At 33.5% G+C, this 17,088-nt stretch overlaps 2 protein-coding genes across 2 annotated transcripts; one reads left to right on the top strand and one right to left on the bottom strand.

Annotated features, from left to right (window-relative positions):
- Nucleotides 1–599: 599 nt before the first annotated feature.
- On the top strand, nucleotides 600–1,113 carry LOC141529421 (uncharacterized). The gene is made up of 3 exons (XM_074245927.1): nucleotides 600–646; nucleotides 754–921; nucleotides 991–1,113. Exons 1-3 carry the CDS (start codon nucleotides 608–610, stop codon nucleotides 1,111–1,113), a joined length of 330 nt encoding a protein of 109 aa, XP_074102028.1. The 5' UTR covers nucleotides 600–607.
- Nucleotides 1,114–1,379: 266 nt separating this feature from the next.
- Nucleotides 1,380–2,471, bottom strand: LOC141529420 (uncharacterized). Its single transcript, XM_074245926.1, has one exon. The coding sequence runs from the start codon at nucleotides 2,469–2,471 to the stop codon at nucleotides 1,380–1,382; it is 1,092 nt and encodes a 363-aa protein (XP_074102027.1).
- Between the last annotated feature and the right edge of the window lie 14,617 nt (nucleotides 2,472–17,088).

The raw sequence follows: 17,088 nt of genomic DNA, 5'->3' as shown, positions 1-17,088 counted from the left end.
AACTAAAAAATTTAATTTACTATATCTATATATTTTCTTTAGGGGTCGTATTTTCCTTTGGGAGAGAAAAAAAATTTATTTGTTTGAGAAATAGGAAAGAAAAATTTTATAATTGTATGTTTTAATTATGCCTGTAGTTTCTTGTTATATTTCTCTTAAAGTTTTAGGGCATTGCTTTTAATTATTCCATATTTAAATTATTTTTGTTTAATCTATATAATTTTGTAAAAAAAATTTATTTAATATATATGTGTAATTATATACTTTTATTTTTCTTGAAAATTTATTTTCTCAGAAAAATGATTCATTTGGGGGAAAGTGGGAGGCAAGGATTCAAATGTTTAGACGTAGAAGAGAGGGTAATTTCTGCGCGTGGTTTTACTCTTTGTTTCGGGTTATCGGTACAATTTTCAGTTATGTTCGCGCATCCTATTTGGATGGGGATGTATTTTCTACGTTGTGGGGGTTTTTTCGTATCGCCTAGCTTCTTTAGTTATTCAAGTGCGTTATTACTTTTCTAAGTGCCTTTGTGAAGATTGTCATGCTGCTTTCTCTCTCTCTGTTCGTTCGCGTATATATGAATTAGATTTTTCCTTTCTCAAAAAAAATGTGTAGCCGTAGTTCCTTTTTGTGCTGTCCCGCGGATGTAAGTACCATTTTTAAATTATTAATACTAATTTCTACTATTTGGTTGACTATTTTGTTTGAGAAAACAAATTTTTACACAATTTTTAAATAATATATATTTTTCAGAATGTGTTCGATGTCTTTATGTGGCTTGTGATCATCAAAGATCTGGTTGATCTTGGGCGTGATCTGTGCGGGGGTTACTTGGTGCGGTGGTGCTCGGTGGGGCGGTTGAAAGCCATCATTTTGAAACTTGTCCGTCTCTACGTGGAATCGCAGATACGCGTATCTCCCGTAAGTATGCTTGTTTCTTTATTTGTTTGCTTATTTACTTCATTTCTCTGATTAATTTACTTATTTTAGCTTTCCGGGCCACTGAATCTTGATGGGTTTATCTCCATCCATATTGTTCGTCGCCGGCGTGCCGAGAAGATTCAGAACCGATGTGCTTGGTTCCGGGACCGGTTCGAGTCGTCCCAACCCTAATCAGACGATTCCGACTACTTGGGACTTCGTTGGATGCAGGAGGGGAAGTTTGGTGTTTTGGACCACCCTACCGATGACTGGTGTCATCCCGCTTGGGCTCATCCTGAAGGACTTCTCTCCGTTTATGATTTATAAACGGTCCCTTTTTTTTTTTTTTTTTTTTTTTTTTTTTTGAATAAAAGGACTTCAAAATAAATTTTTTTTTTTTTTTAATTAATAAATAAAAAAAATGGTAATGGAATGGGAGAGGAGGGAAATTTGCTAATTTATGGAAATAGTTTTCTTTGAACTGTTTTGTCTGTCTGGTCGATGTCTACTTTAGTTGTTCCCGGTTCTCTTGCTCTCGGTCTTGATGTCCCCGGTTGTTCTTTCTCTCGGTCTTTTTCTTCTATGTCAACCGTGGTTAGTTTTGACATTATTGGGTTGTTGGCTGCTTGCTCTTTTTCCTTCTCGTATTTTTGTTTTGAATGTAACACGAAGTTTGTTAACGAATCCCATATAGACCCTAGTAACCGTAGGCTCCATCCGAATACAGAGTGTAGTGCCAATACGTGTATTACTGTGTCGGCGGCAAACTTGAAAGCTTTTATTATAATACAGCCTGCTATTATCGCTGAACTGTAATCTCCAATGACAGTGAAAATACCATGTATTTTTGCCAGCATGTTTTTAATTTTGTTTTCTATATCGACCTCGTCGATGAATCTATTCATGTTGATTCCTTGCACGTTTATTTGTCTGCCTGTTGCTCCTCTGGCTATCGTGTTTACTACTGCGAATCTTTCTACTGGGAACATCATTGCTTCTCTTAGTTTACTCAGGTCTTCATCTGAGCATAGCCCGCTTTTTGCTAAGTATTCCGGTGCTGTGTACTTCCATGTTGCTTTTGTGTTTGGGCTAATTTCTCCTGGTTCTATGGTTGGCGTCAGTTGGGGTAGAATTTGGTACCATGCATTATTGATGTTAAATGTCGTAGGCGTCAATGTGTTGCAATCGATCTGATTTCCGGTCTTTACAAGCAGGTACGTTCTAGGTAACATGAAGAAGCTACCGTTTCCTAACGTAACAGGTAGTTCTTGATAACATTCTTCCGTTTTCCTCGTTTTGATTTCGACTGGTACGCATTTTGATATTCTGATGACTTCTCCAGTGACGCTGGCCATATATCCTTGTTCTTTCATGAATTGAAACGCGAATTCTGCAGGTGCTATTGACGCTAGTGCAAGAGAATTTCGTCGTACTATTTTTTCTAATTCGCATTGTTGTTTAATGGCATCGTTATAACTCGCTACAATCTCCTTTCTCAAATGTTTTTCTAAATAGACTACTTTCGAATTTACATATGCGAATATGTCCATGTCTGATGTTGTTAATTCTGATTTTTTAGTAAAAATTATTGTCGTCACTTTCTATTATGAATAATCTGGGTTCCTCTGTGCGTAAGAATTTGTGCCCACATACTGACAGTGTTTCCTGTCTTGTTAGCGCAAACGTTATTTGATTTGATGTTACTGCGAAGAATTCGACGGTTTTATTTCCTGAACTATCCCTTATTCTTTGAGCTTGACCTTGATAAACTACCTTGAATCTTTCTGTTTCGCAGTCGTCTTTCCTTATGACGTCCCAGAATGTGTAGCCGCCTTCTGTATCCAAGCATTTTTCTGATCCATGCCAGCATCTTATTCCTGATTTTAGGATTACGCTGTTTTCTTTGAAGTTTACCGGGGCTAGGTAATCACGGATTGTGATTTTTATCTGTCCTTGTACCACTACATCTGAGTATGTCCCGTATGGATCCGAGTATTTTCCTCCTTCACAGTTTCCGGAGTTATCTGCTTTTCCTGCAAAGAGTAGAGACCTTATCGTCGTTCCGTTCGGCTGTATGTCTCGAATTGCCGTGTCGTACATGAAATGTGTTCGGGTCTTGTGTATATCTTGACAGTAAGGTTTCGATATCTCTTCTATGTATTCTATGTGTGGATTTGCTACTGTCGCTACGTGACTCCAGGATCCGTAATAATAGATTGATCTTTTGATTTCAATTTTACACTGAATTATTTTAGTGTGGGAATACTCTACTGTCTCTATGAGCTGAATATTAGATTTTGTTATGTTAGGAGTCGTTATGGGTTTTTCGCATTCTTTTATGTTGATTAATGACAATGTAGTAAAGTTTGTCGCTGCTGCTCCGCAATCGTAGGCGATGAATGCATTTGTCATTGTGGTTAGCATCAGCAAGGTGGAAAAAATTTTGGACGCTTCCATTTCTTCCTGTAAGAAAAATGTATTTATGGTAGTTGTTTTCGCTATCTGCATTGTTTTTGTACTATTATTAATGTGCGATTTTCGCTCTGTCACAATGGACTATTTTTTTTTTTTTTTTTTTTTTATTTCTATTTCAATGTCATTTTTATCTGGAAATATTTCGGTAATTTTATAAGGACCTAAATAATTATCATCAAATTTGCCTGTCTTTTGATTTTTGACTAAATAAATGTTTTGACCTATTTTAAAATTTATTGGATGTATATTTTTATCATATCTAATTTTCGATCTTTGTTTTGCTTTTTCTAGATTTTCTCTAGCTTCTTTTTGAGTTTCTAACAGTCTCGTTGCGTGATTTTTGACATAGTCAGCGTACGTAGGTATGTCGTCTAGGTAAGAGAATTCTGACGGTAAACGAGCTTCTTTTCCGAATACTAATTTATAAGGCGTAAATTTTGTACCTTCATGCACACTAGTATTGTATGCTAATGTCGCTTGAGGTAACCATCAGTCCCAATCATTTTTAGTTGTATAATGTTTGATATAGTCTCTTAGAACTTGATGACTTCGTTCTAGCCCACCGTTTGCTTGTGGTCTAAAGGCGGTTGTTTTTATTTATTTAATTTTAAATGTTTTTGCTAAACAAGTCATAACTTTTCCTATAAAAGCTTGACCTTGGTCAGTTAAATTAACTTTTGGACATCTAAATTTACAGATAAAGTGTTCTACTAACGCTTCTGCAATATCTTTAGCAGTCATTATTATTAATGGTATCGCGAAACAAAATTTTGAAAGATCGTCTTGCATAGTTAGAATATAAGAATAACCATTTGCTGACGTTTTATTTGGAACTACTATATCTAATGCTAATTTATCCCAAATTTGCGCTGATGTCTCTGTAATTACCATCGGCTGTTTTGTTTTTATTCTTACTAATTTCCTTTTCTGACAACTTATGCATTTGCGTACAAAGTCTTCTACCTAGATTTTTATATTATCCCAAAAATATCTCTGTCTAATCCTATTGTATGTCTTTGTCACTCCTTTATGACCTGCCGTTGGAGTTTCATGATTTTCTAACATGATTTTATACCTGTCTTCCACCGGAGGAATTATAATTAAATCTTTACAAATTGTGAATTTAATTTCTGTTCCTGCAAAGTTTTTAGTGATAATACTTTTTATTTTAGACCAAACGGTTTCGTTTAAGTTACTTCGACCTTGTGAGACGCTAATTGTTTTAATATTGTTATTTAAGAGATAAGTTTTTAAATTTTTGATAGATTTTAAATAGTCTATCTCTGTCGGATTATCTTTGCTATTACTTTGTGTTACTAAAGCGATTACCTTTTTTCTAGAAGTACTCATTTTAAATATATCGCCCAATTTATATGTACTATTTTGCTGTAATTTATTTAAGTATCCTAATTCTATAAGTTTCTTGCCGATGTCGCTATGTACTGTACCGTCTGCATTTACAAAACATAAATAACTATTCTTCTGCATTTCTAAATTATCTTTTGTTTCTAATATATTTTCGTTACTAAAATCGTCTGAAATATTCGAAAAATCTGAGTCTGTTGAATTATCATCCGAATCATTATCATCTTGGGGTGAATCGTCATTGTTGTCATCAGGCGGATCGTTGTTGTCGTCTATAGGTCGAGCGTTATTATCGTCACTGGGTTGATCGTTATTGTCATCGCTAGATTGATCGTTATCGCTGCCATTAGGTTCATCATTGTTAATTTCACCATCATGTGTTACTAATTTATTTATATTATTAGTCTTTTCTGAAATCGAATCTAACTGTTGCGAATTTATTCGGTTACTAATATCGTTATTTCGTATGTCATCATCGGAATCGTCTATGTATGAAGCGTTTATAGTTAGGTTTGAGTTGTTTTGAGTTTCGTTTAATATTTTATTTTCTTTTTCGGGATTTTCTGTATCTGGGATGGGTAAATTAGGATTTACTCGTTCAGTTTGTGTGTCGATATTATCGATCTCTTTTTGTTTTTGTGTTTGACTCGATCTATGTGAGTTTGAATCTTTCTGTGAATTTTGTAGAGTTATAGAATTTATATTTTTATTTTCAGTAATATTATTTTCGGCTATTTTTGACAATTTTCGTTTTGTTTTTGTAATCTTATTTGTATTTGAATTTTTATTATTATTATTATTTTTGAGTGCTTTTAACGTTACCATTATGTCTGGTAATTTAATGTTTTTTTGTCTTTTTGCAATTTTATTGTTAAATTGTTTATTTCGAGTTTTCTTTGAAAGAGTCTGTTTTATTTTTGATGTATGTTTATGTGTGTGTGTATGTGTGCTTGTATTATCTGATCCACACGTAAATGTTTTGAGTTTTCGTTGTCTCTGTTATGTCCATCTCAAAATTTTTCTGTAAATTTAAATCACCCGCGCAGATGGAAGACTTCTCCATGCGCGAAAGCCACAATAAAATATAAGCTACGCGACTGCTGGTTGACTAGCGGGGACTTCTGCAATCTCAGCACCGCGAGTATTTATAAAGGCGATCAACAGCCAACGCCTTGTCTTTGAGCAATTAATTCGACTTCCGCGTTTAATTGACGGACCCGTGCCTTGTAAAAGTCCCTTATCTTAATTTGCGCTGCACTTAAGCCGAGTTCAGACTCGGTTCAACCGGCAGGCCACGTATTAGTTATTAAGATAAAATTCTAGAGAACCGGAATCTCAAAGTTCTAATTTGCTCTGCACTTAGGCAAGAATCCGGGCAGTAAGTTTAAATAAAATATCTCTAAAAGATAAATTTGCGCACTTTACCCTACAGGGGACTGGAGGACGTTAGGTCAAATAAATAAAATTCATTAATATAATTTCGATTAAATAAAATTCGTGAAAGTGTAAAAGTTTAGGTGTTTATTAAAATAAATCTTAAAAAGAAGTGAAATTCCATTCGAGTTCGTTAATTTCATATGATAAGAAGCCCTTAGAATAAGCAGCCCAAATCCACCCTACTCCATCCGCTGCGAGAACCAACCAAAGGGCCCAATCAAGGAACAGGCGCTAACGGCTGCCCTAAAACCACGGATCTGACCATCAATGAAGTTCCTGTAACAGTAAGTACATCTACTCTCATAAATATCCGTCAGTCTCAAACGAAGGCGTGGTAAGTTCGTATCTCGAAAACGTCCCACATAAATAATTAAAACAACGGAATTAAAACCTCCGTTGCGTATTCTTTAAACTGTTAGTCTAAACCTCCACCGTTTACGCTACCGCTCTAAAAACGCCCTTGGACATAACATCTCGTAGATCTGCGTAATGGTGGAGGGTCATTAGTCTTTACCGTTTGAACTATCTCTTTTCTATCGTCTTTGTTAATGTCTATTTGTTTGTCTGTTATTTTATTTTTAGTCTGTGTAATGAGTGTTGAAGGTATTTTTTCTTCGGATGAATCTACTGTCATTGATTGCATGGCATTAGAAATTTCGTTTATATTTTCTATAGACATGTTATTATTATTATCATTATGAATAAGAGCTTCGAATGTTATGTGTTGAGGGTGATTGTCGCCTTCGTCTGAAGACCACGATACAGCACCTCCCATATCTTCTACTTTTTGTCTGTTTATTTTATTTGGCGATCTTTGAGTAATTGGGATTGTTTCTATAGGGGATTCTGAAATAATGTCATTTGAATGACTTGAATATATTTTTGAGTCTATTATTTCCGATTCTTCAGTATTCGATTCATCATCTGAACTGTCGATAACTCTAAACGTTGTTTTGCTAATATTTTTATTAATTCTTTTACGCGTACAAAATATTGGAGACGGTGTAAAATCCGCGAACCTTTGTGTTCTCTTATATTGAAGAGGAATAAATCTATTTTTGAATTTATTATCTTTGATTTTTGTATGTACGTTTGGAGTAAATTGTGTAGATGTCGTTGGTATGTCTGTATTTTCTGTAGGTGGTAATGTAGGTTCTGTGATTTTTGTATTTTTGGATTTTTGTATTTGGGAATTTTTGGATAATAGATCTTGATTTTGTGAATTAATTATATTTGAAGATTTATTTGAATCTTTATTTATGTATGATAAGTCGAAGTCAGTCATGTCTGATTCTTCGTCTGATAATAAAACTTCATTATTTCTAATGAGTTTCTTTCTTAGCGTTAATGCGTCAATTATGTTACCCGATACTGATGATGATGATTCATCAGAATATTCAGGTAATTTACTTACATTACCTATTGTGGTAAATTTATTTTCTGTATTTGATGATTTTAAATCATTATTTGATTTATCATTTTGATTATTATTATTTGATGAATTTTTATTTTTATCTGAATTCATTTTGTTATCAGTATTTGCTAAATTTAATTTTGAATTTATGTTTTCGTTTGTATTTGTTATTTTTGAATCCGAATCTAAATTTTTGTGTTTGGATTTCGATTTATCGACAGGGTAGAGAATATACCGTTTTTCGTTTTGGTCGGTGTTTCCACTTATCCTAACTTTATTTGTTCCCTTTGAAAATGACCGTTGATTTACAGGGTAGTTACTCCTATTTCCATCGCGTCTTTCCGAAGGTATTTCGACTGAGGCCCACGGCTCAACCGCCTGATTATCTGTGTCAGGAGAATAATTTTTATGAACGAATTTATTAGCTATCTGCTTCGTATCGTCAGATTTTTGCCTTTCGACCGAGTAGTTTAGCTCCGCCGCCTGAGTGCTTTCATCAGGTAGAACCACGATTTTATTAGCCTCCTGCTTCTTTTTGCCAGTAAATGAGGTCCTTTCGACTGAGTCGCATAACCCCGCCGCCAGAGTACTAACCTCCGGTAAAACTTTTGAATTCATAATACTAACCCCGTCGACTGAATTAGCATTAATTTTTGAAAATCGTTTTTTATCTTTAGGATTTATTTTTGAATTTTTGTCTGGACTATCTTTTTCTGAGTGGATAGCCACTTTCCGTTTTTTTGTAATTTTGATCTCAGAGCCTGACGTATCGGTTATTCTGAGTCTTGCAATCCCCGGTTTGCCCGTGGGTCGCCATTTAAATTTTATTGGATATGCTTCGCGTTTTTCTGATACGGGATTACGAGACAAGGCGTCGGCATTTGTATTTTTCTTACCCGCTTTATATAATACCGTATATTCAAATTCTTTAAGTCGTTCTCTCCACCTCATCATACGAGATGTTGGGTCATTCATTGAGTTTACCCATACTAGAGGTCTGTGATCGGTGACGAGAATAAATTCTTTACCGTAAATATAGGGCCTAAAAGTTTTCATACCGAATAGAGCTGCAACCATCTCTTTTTCTGTCGTAGAGTAATTTTTCTCGTGTTTATTTAGTACACGAGAGGCTGCTGCTACTATTTTATCTTCACCTATTTTACCCTGAGAAAGAATTGCACCAACTGCGTAGTTAGATGCATCGGTCGTTAAAATAAAAGGTTTTGAAAAATCTGGATATTGCAGTATCGGAACTGTACATAGTTTTTCGCGTAAAGTTTCAAATACTTCCTGGTGTTCAGGAGTCCAGATAAATTTTGCGTTTTTACTTGTAAGATCCGATAATGGCTTAGCTATTTTTGCAAAATCCTTTATGAAACGCCGATAATAACCAGCAAGTCCTAGAAATTCTCTTACGTGTGTGGTATTAATGGGTCTTTTGTATTCTTTAATTGCTCTAATTTTCTCGGGGTCAGGTTTGACACCGTCGGCAGAAATGAGATGACCTATGTAAATGACTTCTTTTCTCAAAAATTCGCATTTATCGGGTTGAAAACTTAAATTGGCTTTACGTAACCGTTCTGCTAGTCTTTCGAATTTAACTGTATGTTCTTCAAGAGAACGAGCATAAATAACAATATCATCTAAGTAAACAAATAAGTCTACTCCTTGTAAGCCACGTAAAACTAAATCCATTAATCTTTGAAAGGTTGCTGGTGCATTTTTAAGTCCAAATGGCATTCTGTTAAAGTGATAATGACCACGAGGAGTTGAAAATGCAGTTTTATGTTTATCTTTTTCGTCTACTTTTATTTGATAAAACCCCGATTTTAAGTCAAAAATTGAAAAATAAATTGCACCACCCAATTGATCAAGTATATCATTAATTAGAGGTAATGGGTATGCATCGCCAATAGTTTTCTCATTTAATTTACGATAGTCAATTACTAGTCTGTATTTTATTCTGCCTTGAGAGTCTTTTTTCTTAGGTATGATAAATAAAGGTGAATTGTATGGAGAGGTAGAAGATTCGATAACATCCATTGACAGAAGTTCAGTAATTTGTCGTTCGATTTCCTCTCTGTGTGGAGGAGGATGCCTATATTGTCTAGTGTTTACTGGACTATCGTTTTTAGTAGGTATGGTATGTGAAGCTACGGATGTTGCCTGCAAATTTTCTCCCGGAATGCTTAAGAGGTCAGCATATTTTTCAACGAGTGAACTTATTTCTTTACGCTCTTCGTCATTCAGATGTTCTAAACGCAAGAGACTTAATACATTATCAACGCGATTTTCCCGGGCCCTGGCACTTTTGTTATCTTGTTGATCTGTTTCATCTTGCGATAAGGAAGTGCTACCTTCTTCACTTGTTTCAAAAGGATACAAGGAGATTATTGGCACTTTTACTTTGACATCTTCACTAAGAGTATTTATTGCATACAAATGAGCTATACCATTACGATTACTAATTATTGCTTCACCAGCAAAAACACCGTCACCTAAGTCTATACGAGGCACGTATCCTTCATTAAGATTGTTATCTACTCGGACAAACATTGCTGTTTTAGTTCGAGCTTTTAAGACAAAATATTGTTCTTCTGTTAATGCGATTTCTAAATTATTTAATTTTGTGAAAGTTACTGTATTTCGAACTAAATCGATTATGCCGCCTTGTTCACGTAAAAATTCCATAACGATTATGCCTGTGTAATCTAAAGGAAAATTATCTGAGATTACATGAAAATATGTGTTTTTATTAAAAATTTGAATTTGTACTCTACCGAGTGTAATAGCTTCTGAAACTCCGTTTAAATTGTAACAAAATGAGTCATCGATTAAATTTTTATTTTTGACTTCGCTATATTTGATTAAGTTTAAATTACACCCAGTATCTAATAAAACTTTCCCGTACCTCGAAATAATATCTTTAGATTTGATCATAATGGATGTAGGCTTGTAATCCGATGACATTGCGTCTACAAAATATGTTTTTGAGGGTATTCTTATTTTTAGTTCTGGCTCTGACACTGCTGGGTCAACGCGTTTCCCCCTGAAGTGCCTGGAAGGGGAAACGTTTGTCCGTTTCCCTGACTTGTTTGTGCCGCCTTTAGTCCAACCTGTTTACCTATGTCATAGTTCTTTTTACGACAAGCCTTTTCTATGTGCCCGAAATTCTTACAGTAATTACATTAGATTTGATTTTTATTATTATTATTATTTGGTACACCATTTTTGTTATAATTACCGTTATAACTAGTATTGTTTTTATGATTATTTTTGTTGTAATAATTACCATTATTGTTGTTATTATCGTAACTTCTAGCTTTTGGGTTCTTTAAGAATCTACATTCTTCTCTATTATGATTATTTCTCTTACAAAAATCGCAGTGTTTATTTGTCCCGTTTGAATTTGTTTGATCATTTTGATTAATATCTTGTGGACTTTTTATTGTGTTGTTGGTTTGATTATTTTGTATGGCGTGACAGTCCGTATTGTTAATTGTTTTAAACATATTATTTATATTACTCATCGATTCTAAATTCTTTTCTGTGTCTGATGCTGCTTTAGCAGCGGTCTGAAGGTCAACGTATTCTACTTGACGCAGGTATATTGCTATCTGTGGGAATAATCCGGATAAAAACGTCTGAATAGCAATTTCCGATGCTAGTACTCTTTTTTCGTTACTATTTATGCACGCTGAGTCTTCTATTTCTGCTAATGTTTTTCTTAAATGTTCGTTTATTCTGAAATAAAAATCCATAACGCGTTCATTCTGTTTTTGTTTAAATTGGTTAAATTCGCTCAGCCACACAGATACTTGTTTGCTTCTACGATAATTTAAATTTAGGAACGCAATTAATTGTTCTACTGTATTTATATCTGCATTTAATAATCTAGCTAAAGGTCCGCCCTTACATTTTGAGATTAATAATCTAACTAATACTTTTTCGTCTACTTCGCGAATAAAAGCTTTTGCGTCTGTGCATACTTTTGTAAATGATTCTACTTGTACTGTCGTTCCGTCAAATTCGGGGATGGTTTTAAGAAAATAATCAAATTTATTTAAACTTGGGGTACCGTTATTTGGAAAAACTTGAGGGTTAGCAATTTGTGGGTTTAGATTATTTTGAAAAGTTCTTAAACTTTCGTTAATTAATTGTTGACAATGTCTCTCAAAATTATTTTTCATTTCCTCTCTCTCTGCTAATAATTCTTGAATTTGCTGTTCAAGGGCTTGTATTTTTCCCGTGTTTTCTGTCATAGTTGTTTCCATTGCTTCGATACCGTTAGTCATTTTGAGAAATTAAAAAAAAATTTACGAGCGAGAGAAAGAAAAAAAAATTTTAAACGATAATCGAGTTAAAAAAATTTCTAAATAACAATACTATTTTTAAATTGACGAGAAACAAATATTCAGAAAAATATATGACTTACTACTTAGAAGTAATTATTGAGGTTCTCGTCTCCGGTTGGGCTGATGGTTGTCGGCTTATCTTCTTTGGTTCTTGAGCGTTGGCTGGTAAGTGTTGTCGTAGGTCAAGGCTGTACTTCGATGTTAATGGCTTCTTCTTGACGTTTTATCTTCGATGAATTTTGTTGCACTTTTAATATAATTTAATTTTATCGTTTTTATGTGTGTACGATAACAATTTTGTTAATTTATTAAAAATTTTGTTAATTAATTTTTCGTTTAACTTTTTGATATTTAATTTTGAATTTCTCTTCTTTTTAATTCCGGAAAAAAAATTTTGCGTTTTTAAAATAAAATCACTGTTTAGTTAATTTTTGAATTAAGTGTATTAAAAAAATTTTGTTAATTTTAGAGTTGTTTTGTAAGCACTTGTTTTCACTTTTGTAGTTTACTCACTCGTTTGAGGCAAAAAAAATGTTCTGATTTTTGTGACGTGTTTGATGGAGATCTCTGGATAATGTTGAGTTAATTTTTCCGCAAAGGAAAAAAAAAATTTTCGCCAGTTTCTTCGGAACGTGTTCGAATCCGTTCGCTGCCACCAATTTATTTATATTATTAGTTGTTACGTCCCGGTTTCCTCACAGGTTTGTAGGTAGACGGTAGAACAACTAGAGCTGGAGATAAAGATGTTACGACCTCCAGAGTCGTAAGTAGAAGGTTCTCGAATTAACTCCGAAATAACTAACTTCGGTGAATTTAATTAATAAATAACTTTATTTAACTGTTTAAAATACACGTTTAATGAATATGATTTGACTACTGCCGTGAAGTACGTAATAGTGTTTCGTAACCGTAATTAATAGTCTCACGACAAGTATAAATTATGAAGAGCCTTAAGTGTGAGACGTTAAGATTAAGAAGCCGTAGCAAAAAGACAAGCCTCGAACTACCCGTGCACCCTGCTTATATCCCCGTTGAAGGACCGCGCCCTGAGGGGAGTAGGGCTGCGTATCAGGCCCCGAATGTCCTATTCTCCTGAGTTGATATGCGTGGCATTTCCGAATCCGACTCGGATGATCCGCGCTGACTCAACTCCGGAGTCCAGGACACACAGGCATTCGTTATCATTATTTATTTAGAACATTCCTCGAACGTTCTCGAATATACTTATGTACTCCACGCTAGTTGTCTTACAAAATGAATCATTTACCATTAACATTCTTCGTGAGAAAATGTTAATGTAAACTTAAAAATATTTTGTTTACTCAGGTGTTGGCTGAGTTTCACTTTTCGTATCATTTTCTATTTCTATATTTAGTATTTAATGTTTAACATTTGGAATTCTTTACTTATCATTTAACATTATATTTATAAAAAAATGAATGTTTATGAAATTATTGTACAATTGTTAGAGTTTAAATTAGCGCGCGTATTCGCTATCAGAGACATCTGCGAATGCAGGTGGGGACGTAACACAGCTGTCAAACACCGCAATCACATCTTCTGTGAGGATGTTAATAGTCCCTCGAACATGTTTGGATTCATAATATCGTCCAGTTGCCTCAAATTCAGATACTGAAGTTGATTGCGAGTTATTAATAGTTTCTCCACTAGATTTTATTTCACTGATGGTTTGTGACGTGCTTGGCGTATCAATATCTGTTGAACAAGAGAATTATTAAAAACAAATAATATTACAAAAACTTTAAAAATTTTATAACATTAAAGCACTCAATATTACCAGACATTTTTTCTGGACTCCTCACAACGTGATCTATTGTTGTAAGTGATTGAGTTGAAGTCGTATTTGTGAGGGACTCGTCGTTTTTCAGCTGATTCTCAGGAGATGAAATGAGTATTTCTGTAATTAAATTATTTAGTATTTATCAATTGGAATAAAATATTAAATTGTAGTTATTTATTATTTTTTTATTACCAGATTTTGGCGATAGTTCAATATGTGTAGCGACGTAATTTAAATGTAAAATTCGTTCAGTTCGCTGATCAATCAAAAACTGTTTTGTCTCATCATCTACCATTTCAAAAATATTACTATGAGCGACATCGAATAATTTGTCAAGAATATTGCATAGCTCTTGCTCTTTTGTTTTATTATTTCTATTAGCAGTTTTTTGCACGTCTCTGTAGTCTGTATAGAGCTTATTCAATTTTGCGACACATCGTGAATTATCTTGAGTTGGAATCTCCGCTTTATCCCAAATTTTTTTAATTTCTGATATAACGATTGGACAGCTGTCTCCGATTGGTTGTTTTAGATTTCTTGTGTAATAAAATAAAAGCTTCAAGGCTTCTTTATTCGTAGCTAATTTTTTATCACTTATGGTATCTATTGTTTTATCAATTAAAAAAATATTTTTCCTTAAGTCCATAGTTTGATTATCACTCATCGTAAACAACAATTAGATTAAAATTCTAGGTTATGACTGTTTATAAAATTGTAATTATATTACTCGATACTCGGATAGGTTTTATTTACACGTTTATAATTTATAATAAAAAAATTTCACTAATAATATAAATCGCATTTAATGTAATAATGACAGCAACACCGACAATGTTGGAAAATAGAAAGTTTTGGATGATAACTAAACATAGTCGACATACAGAACCGGTTAGTTAAGGTACTGAATTTCTTTTCGATGCGCATGCGCAGCCACAAATTTAAATTTTTCATGGAAGTAATTGTTAATGCGAAATTTTTAATTTATCAGAATTTTGTTTGATAATTTTGGCTTTGCTCTGTACAATAATTTCGACAAATTTAACAAAATAGCCAAAATAAGATATTTTTAGCAATAAACACTAAATGATACTATAAATAATGATAATTTTTTGGTCAAAATGAAAAAAAAATGAGAAGTTACTTTTAGTTCAACTTTGACCTTAAATAACTTTAAAGCCAGTGAATTTATCGAAAAACGCTAAGAGAGAGTTTTTGTAGAGCGTTCAATTTCCTACAAAAATAATTTGTTGCCAAAGCAATCTATGCACTGGGATCGAAATAAAAAAATTAATTGCAAAAAGTACCAAAGTTCCATGTTATTTAAATGGGAAACGAATCGTTTTTGTGGCATGGTGTATTACTAATATTAAGGGCTTATATGGGTTTAATATTTTTTTTTAGGTCATTTACTAAAAATTTTAGGGGCGCTGCAGACTCAGAAACCAAATTGGTAAATAACGGACACCCTAATATTTATGTTATATTTATCTGTTTTATGATATAATGGAGTTTATTCTTCATGATCATTTCAATACATATTAGCTATTTCAGTTATTAATGATTTAGCTATTCTTTCTTAAAAAAAGTATGATTATGAATTCCTACTGTCCCAACAATCAATCGATGAAAATCCATGTATTTGCCTAACATTGTGTAGAATAATACTGTTGAATAATAATTGTATAGAATATTAATATTTAGTAACTTTCTACTTTTATTCTAATCATTCCTCTGAATTTAGTTTACAACCGAATTTATTATTACAATTTATTCATTTTAACAGTTGTTTTAGCAACGGTAATCATTGCAACTGTGACCATGGCAACGGTAACCGTGGCAACGGTAACCATGGCAACGGTAGCCATGGCAACGGTAACCATGGCAACGGTAGCCATGGCAACGGTGTCCATATCAACGGTAACCATGGCAACGGTTGATTAGCGTGGGTGGTTGCGCTGGGGGAGGGGGGGTGAGTTCTATAATTGATGGGTGCCACTTGATGGTTTTCTTAGATTGGCGAATCAAAATGACATTTTCTAAAAAAAAAAAAAGAGAGATATAGGGAAGGGGGAAGAAGTCACGGGAGGCGAGGGGAAGAATGAGAGGGAGGGGAGGGAGTAGCATATGTGATGGTAGACGAAAAATTCATTATAGCTAGGAAATACGTAAAATCCGTTCTTAGTGAGCGTCTACATCACGAATGGAGTAAGTATGCTAAATTTCAAGTCAATCGGGCGAATAGTTTCGGAGATCTCGTGATGAGTGAGTGAGTGGTATTTCGCTTATATATATATATATATATATATATATATATATATATATATATATATATATATATATATATATATATATATATATATATATATATATATCTGCTTTAATAATACAATAAAATTTACTATCAATTTGAATGTTTTGCAGAGCTTTACCAAGATGATATCGCCTCGCTGCAAAATCACCGACAGCTATAGAGTACAGTCCTTGCAAAATGATCTGAGACTTTTGAAGTTCGTAAGCATTCGAAACATTTAACTTTGCGCGATTTTATGAATGAGTGGACGATTTTAAACGATTTACGAAGCACTGCTTTGGTAAAAATTCATGGTTATAATAATATTTAATAATAGTGGGTATTTAATAATAGTGGTTCAGATTTTGAATGATTTTGAACTTTTATTTCCTAATAATGGAGTTATTATTATCTAGAATCTAGAAAAAGATTGGCCTATATTTTTTGAAAGAGTGAAAACGCTTCATAGCACAAGGTATCAAGAAGATTCATTGATGCAATCATGGAAAGTTTGATTGAATGAACTGGAGGGCAATAATCTTGACCGTAAAAGTTTTCATAAAATTTTTTAAGAAAGAATATAGAACGTACATATAAAATAGCATCGTTCAATTTTCAGTGAAACTTCCACTTCAACTCAACATTGTGGGCCATCTACTATCACCTAGGGGACGACGATCAAAAAAATCAAAACATAGTTTAAAAGAAGCTTTAAATAATATTTTCGTAATTGTACAGGTAATTTCATAGTTAGCAGTTCATGATTATATTATATAGATGAATGAATGTATTTTACTTCAAATTTTTCCTTTCTATATTTCTTTTAGAATCCAGGAGACATAGAAAAAACTATGAAAAATCAAATTGATAGTGAGTGTGCCAAAAATGATACTGTACAGCCGTACATCAATATTCAAGGCAGTTATAAAGAATAAAATCAAATTTTATTAGTCCTTGACGATATAAAATATCGATTTAGATCAGCAGTCAAAGCTTTTGATTGCTTATTTAAGTTATTTCATGTATTAAA

The sequence above is a fragment of the Cotesia typhae genome, unplaced genomic scaffold (assembly GCF_013202065.1).
Source record: "Cotesia typhae breed Kobodo isofemale line unplaced genomic scaffold, CoteBio_Ctyphae contig_48, whole genome shotgun sequence".
In the NCBI taxonomy this organism is placed as follows: Eukaryota; Metazoa; Arthropoda; class Insecta; order Hymenoptera; family Braconidae; genus Cotesia; species Cotesia typhae.
Note: the sequence above shows the minus strand (reverse complement) of the source record. Positions and strands in the feature narration are given on the sequence as shown.

Coding starts and splice junctions, on each gene's coding strand:
- LOC141529421 (XM_074245927.1), top strand. CDS start 608: ATGTGTAGCCGTAGTTCCTTTTTGTGCTGTCCCGCGGAT. Junction 647..753: donor TTTTGTGCTGTCCCGCGGAT/GTAAGTACCATT, acceptor TATATTTTTCAG/AATGTGTTCGATGTCTTTAT. Junction 922..990: donor CGCAGATACGCGTATCTCCC/GTAAGTATGCTT, acceptor TACTTATTTTAG/CTTTCCGGGCCACTGAATCT.
- LOC141529420 (XM_074245926.1), bottom strand. CDS start 2,471: ATGGACATATTCGCATATGTAAATTCGAAAGTAGTCTATTTAGAAAAA.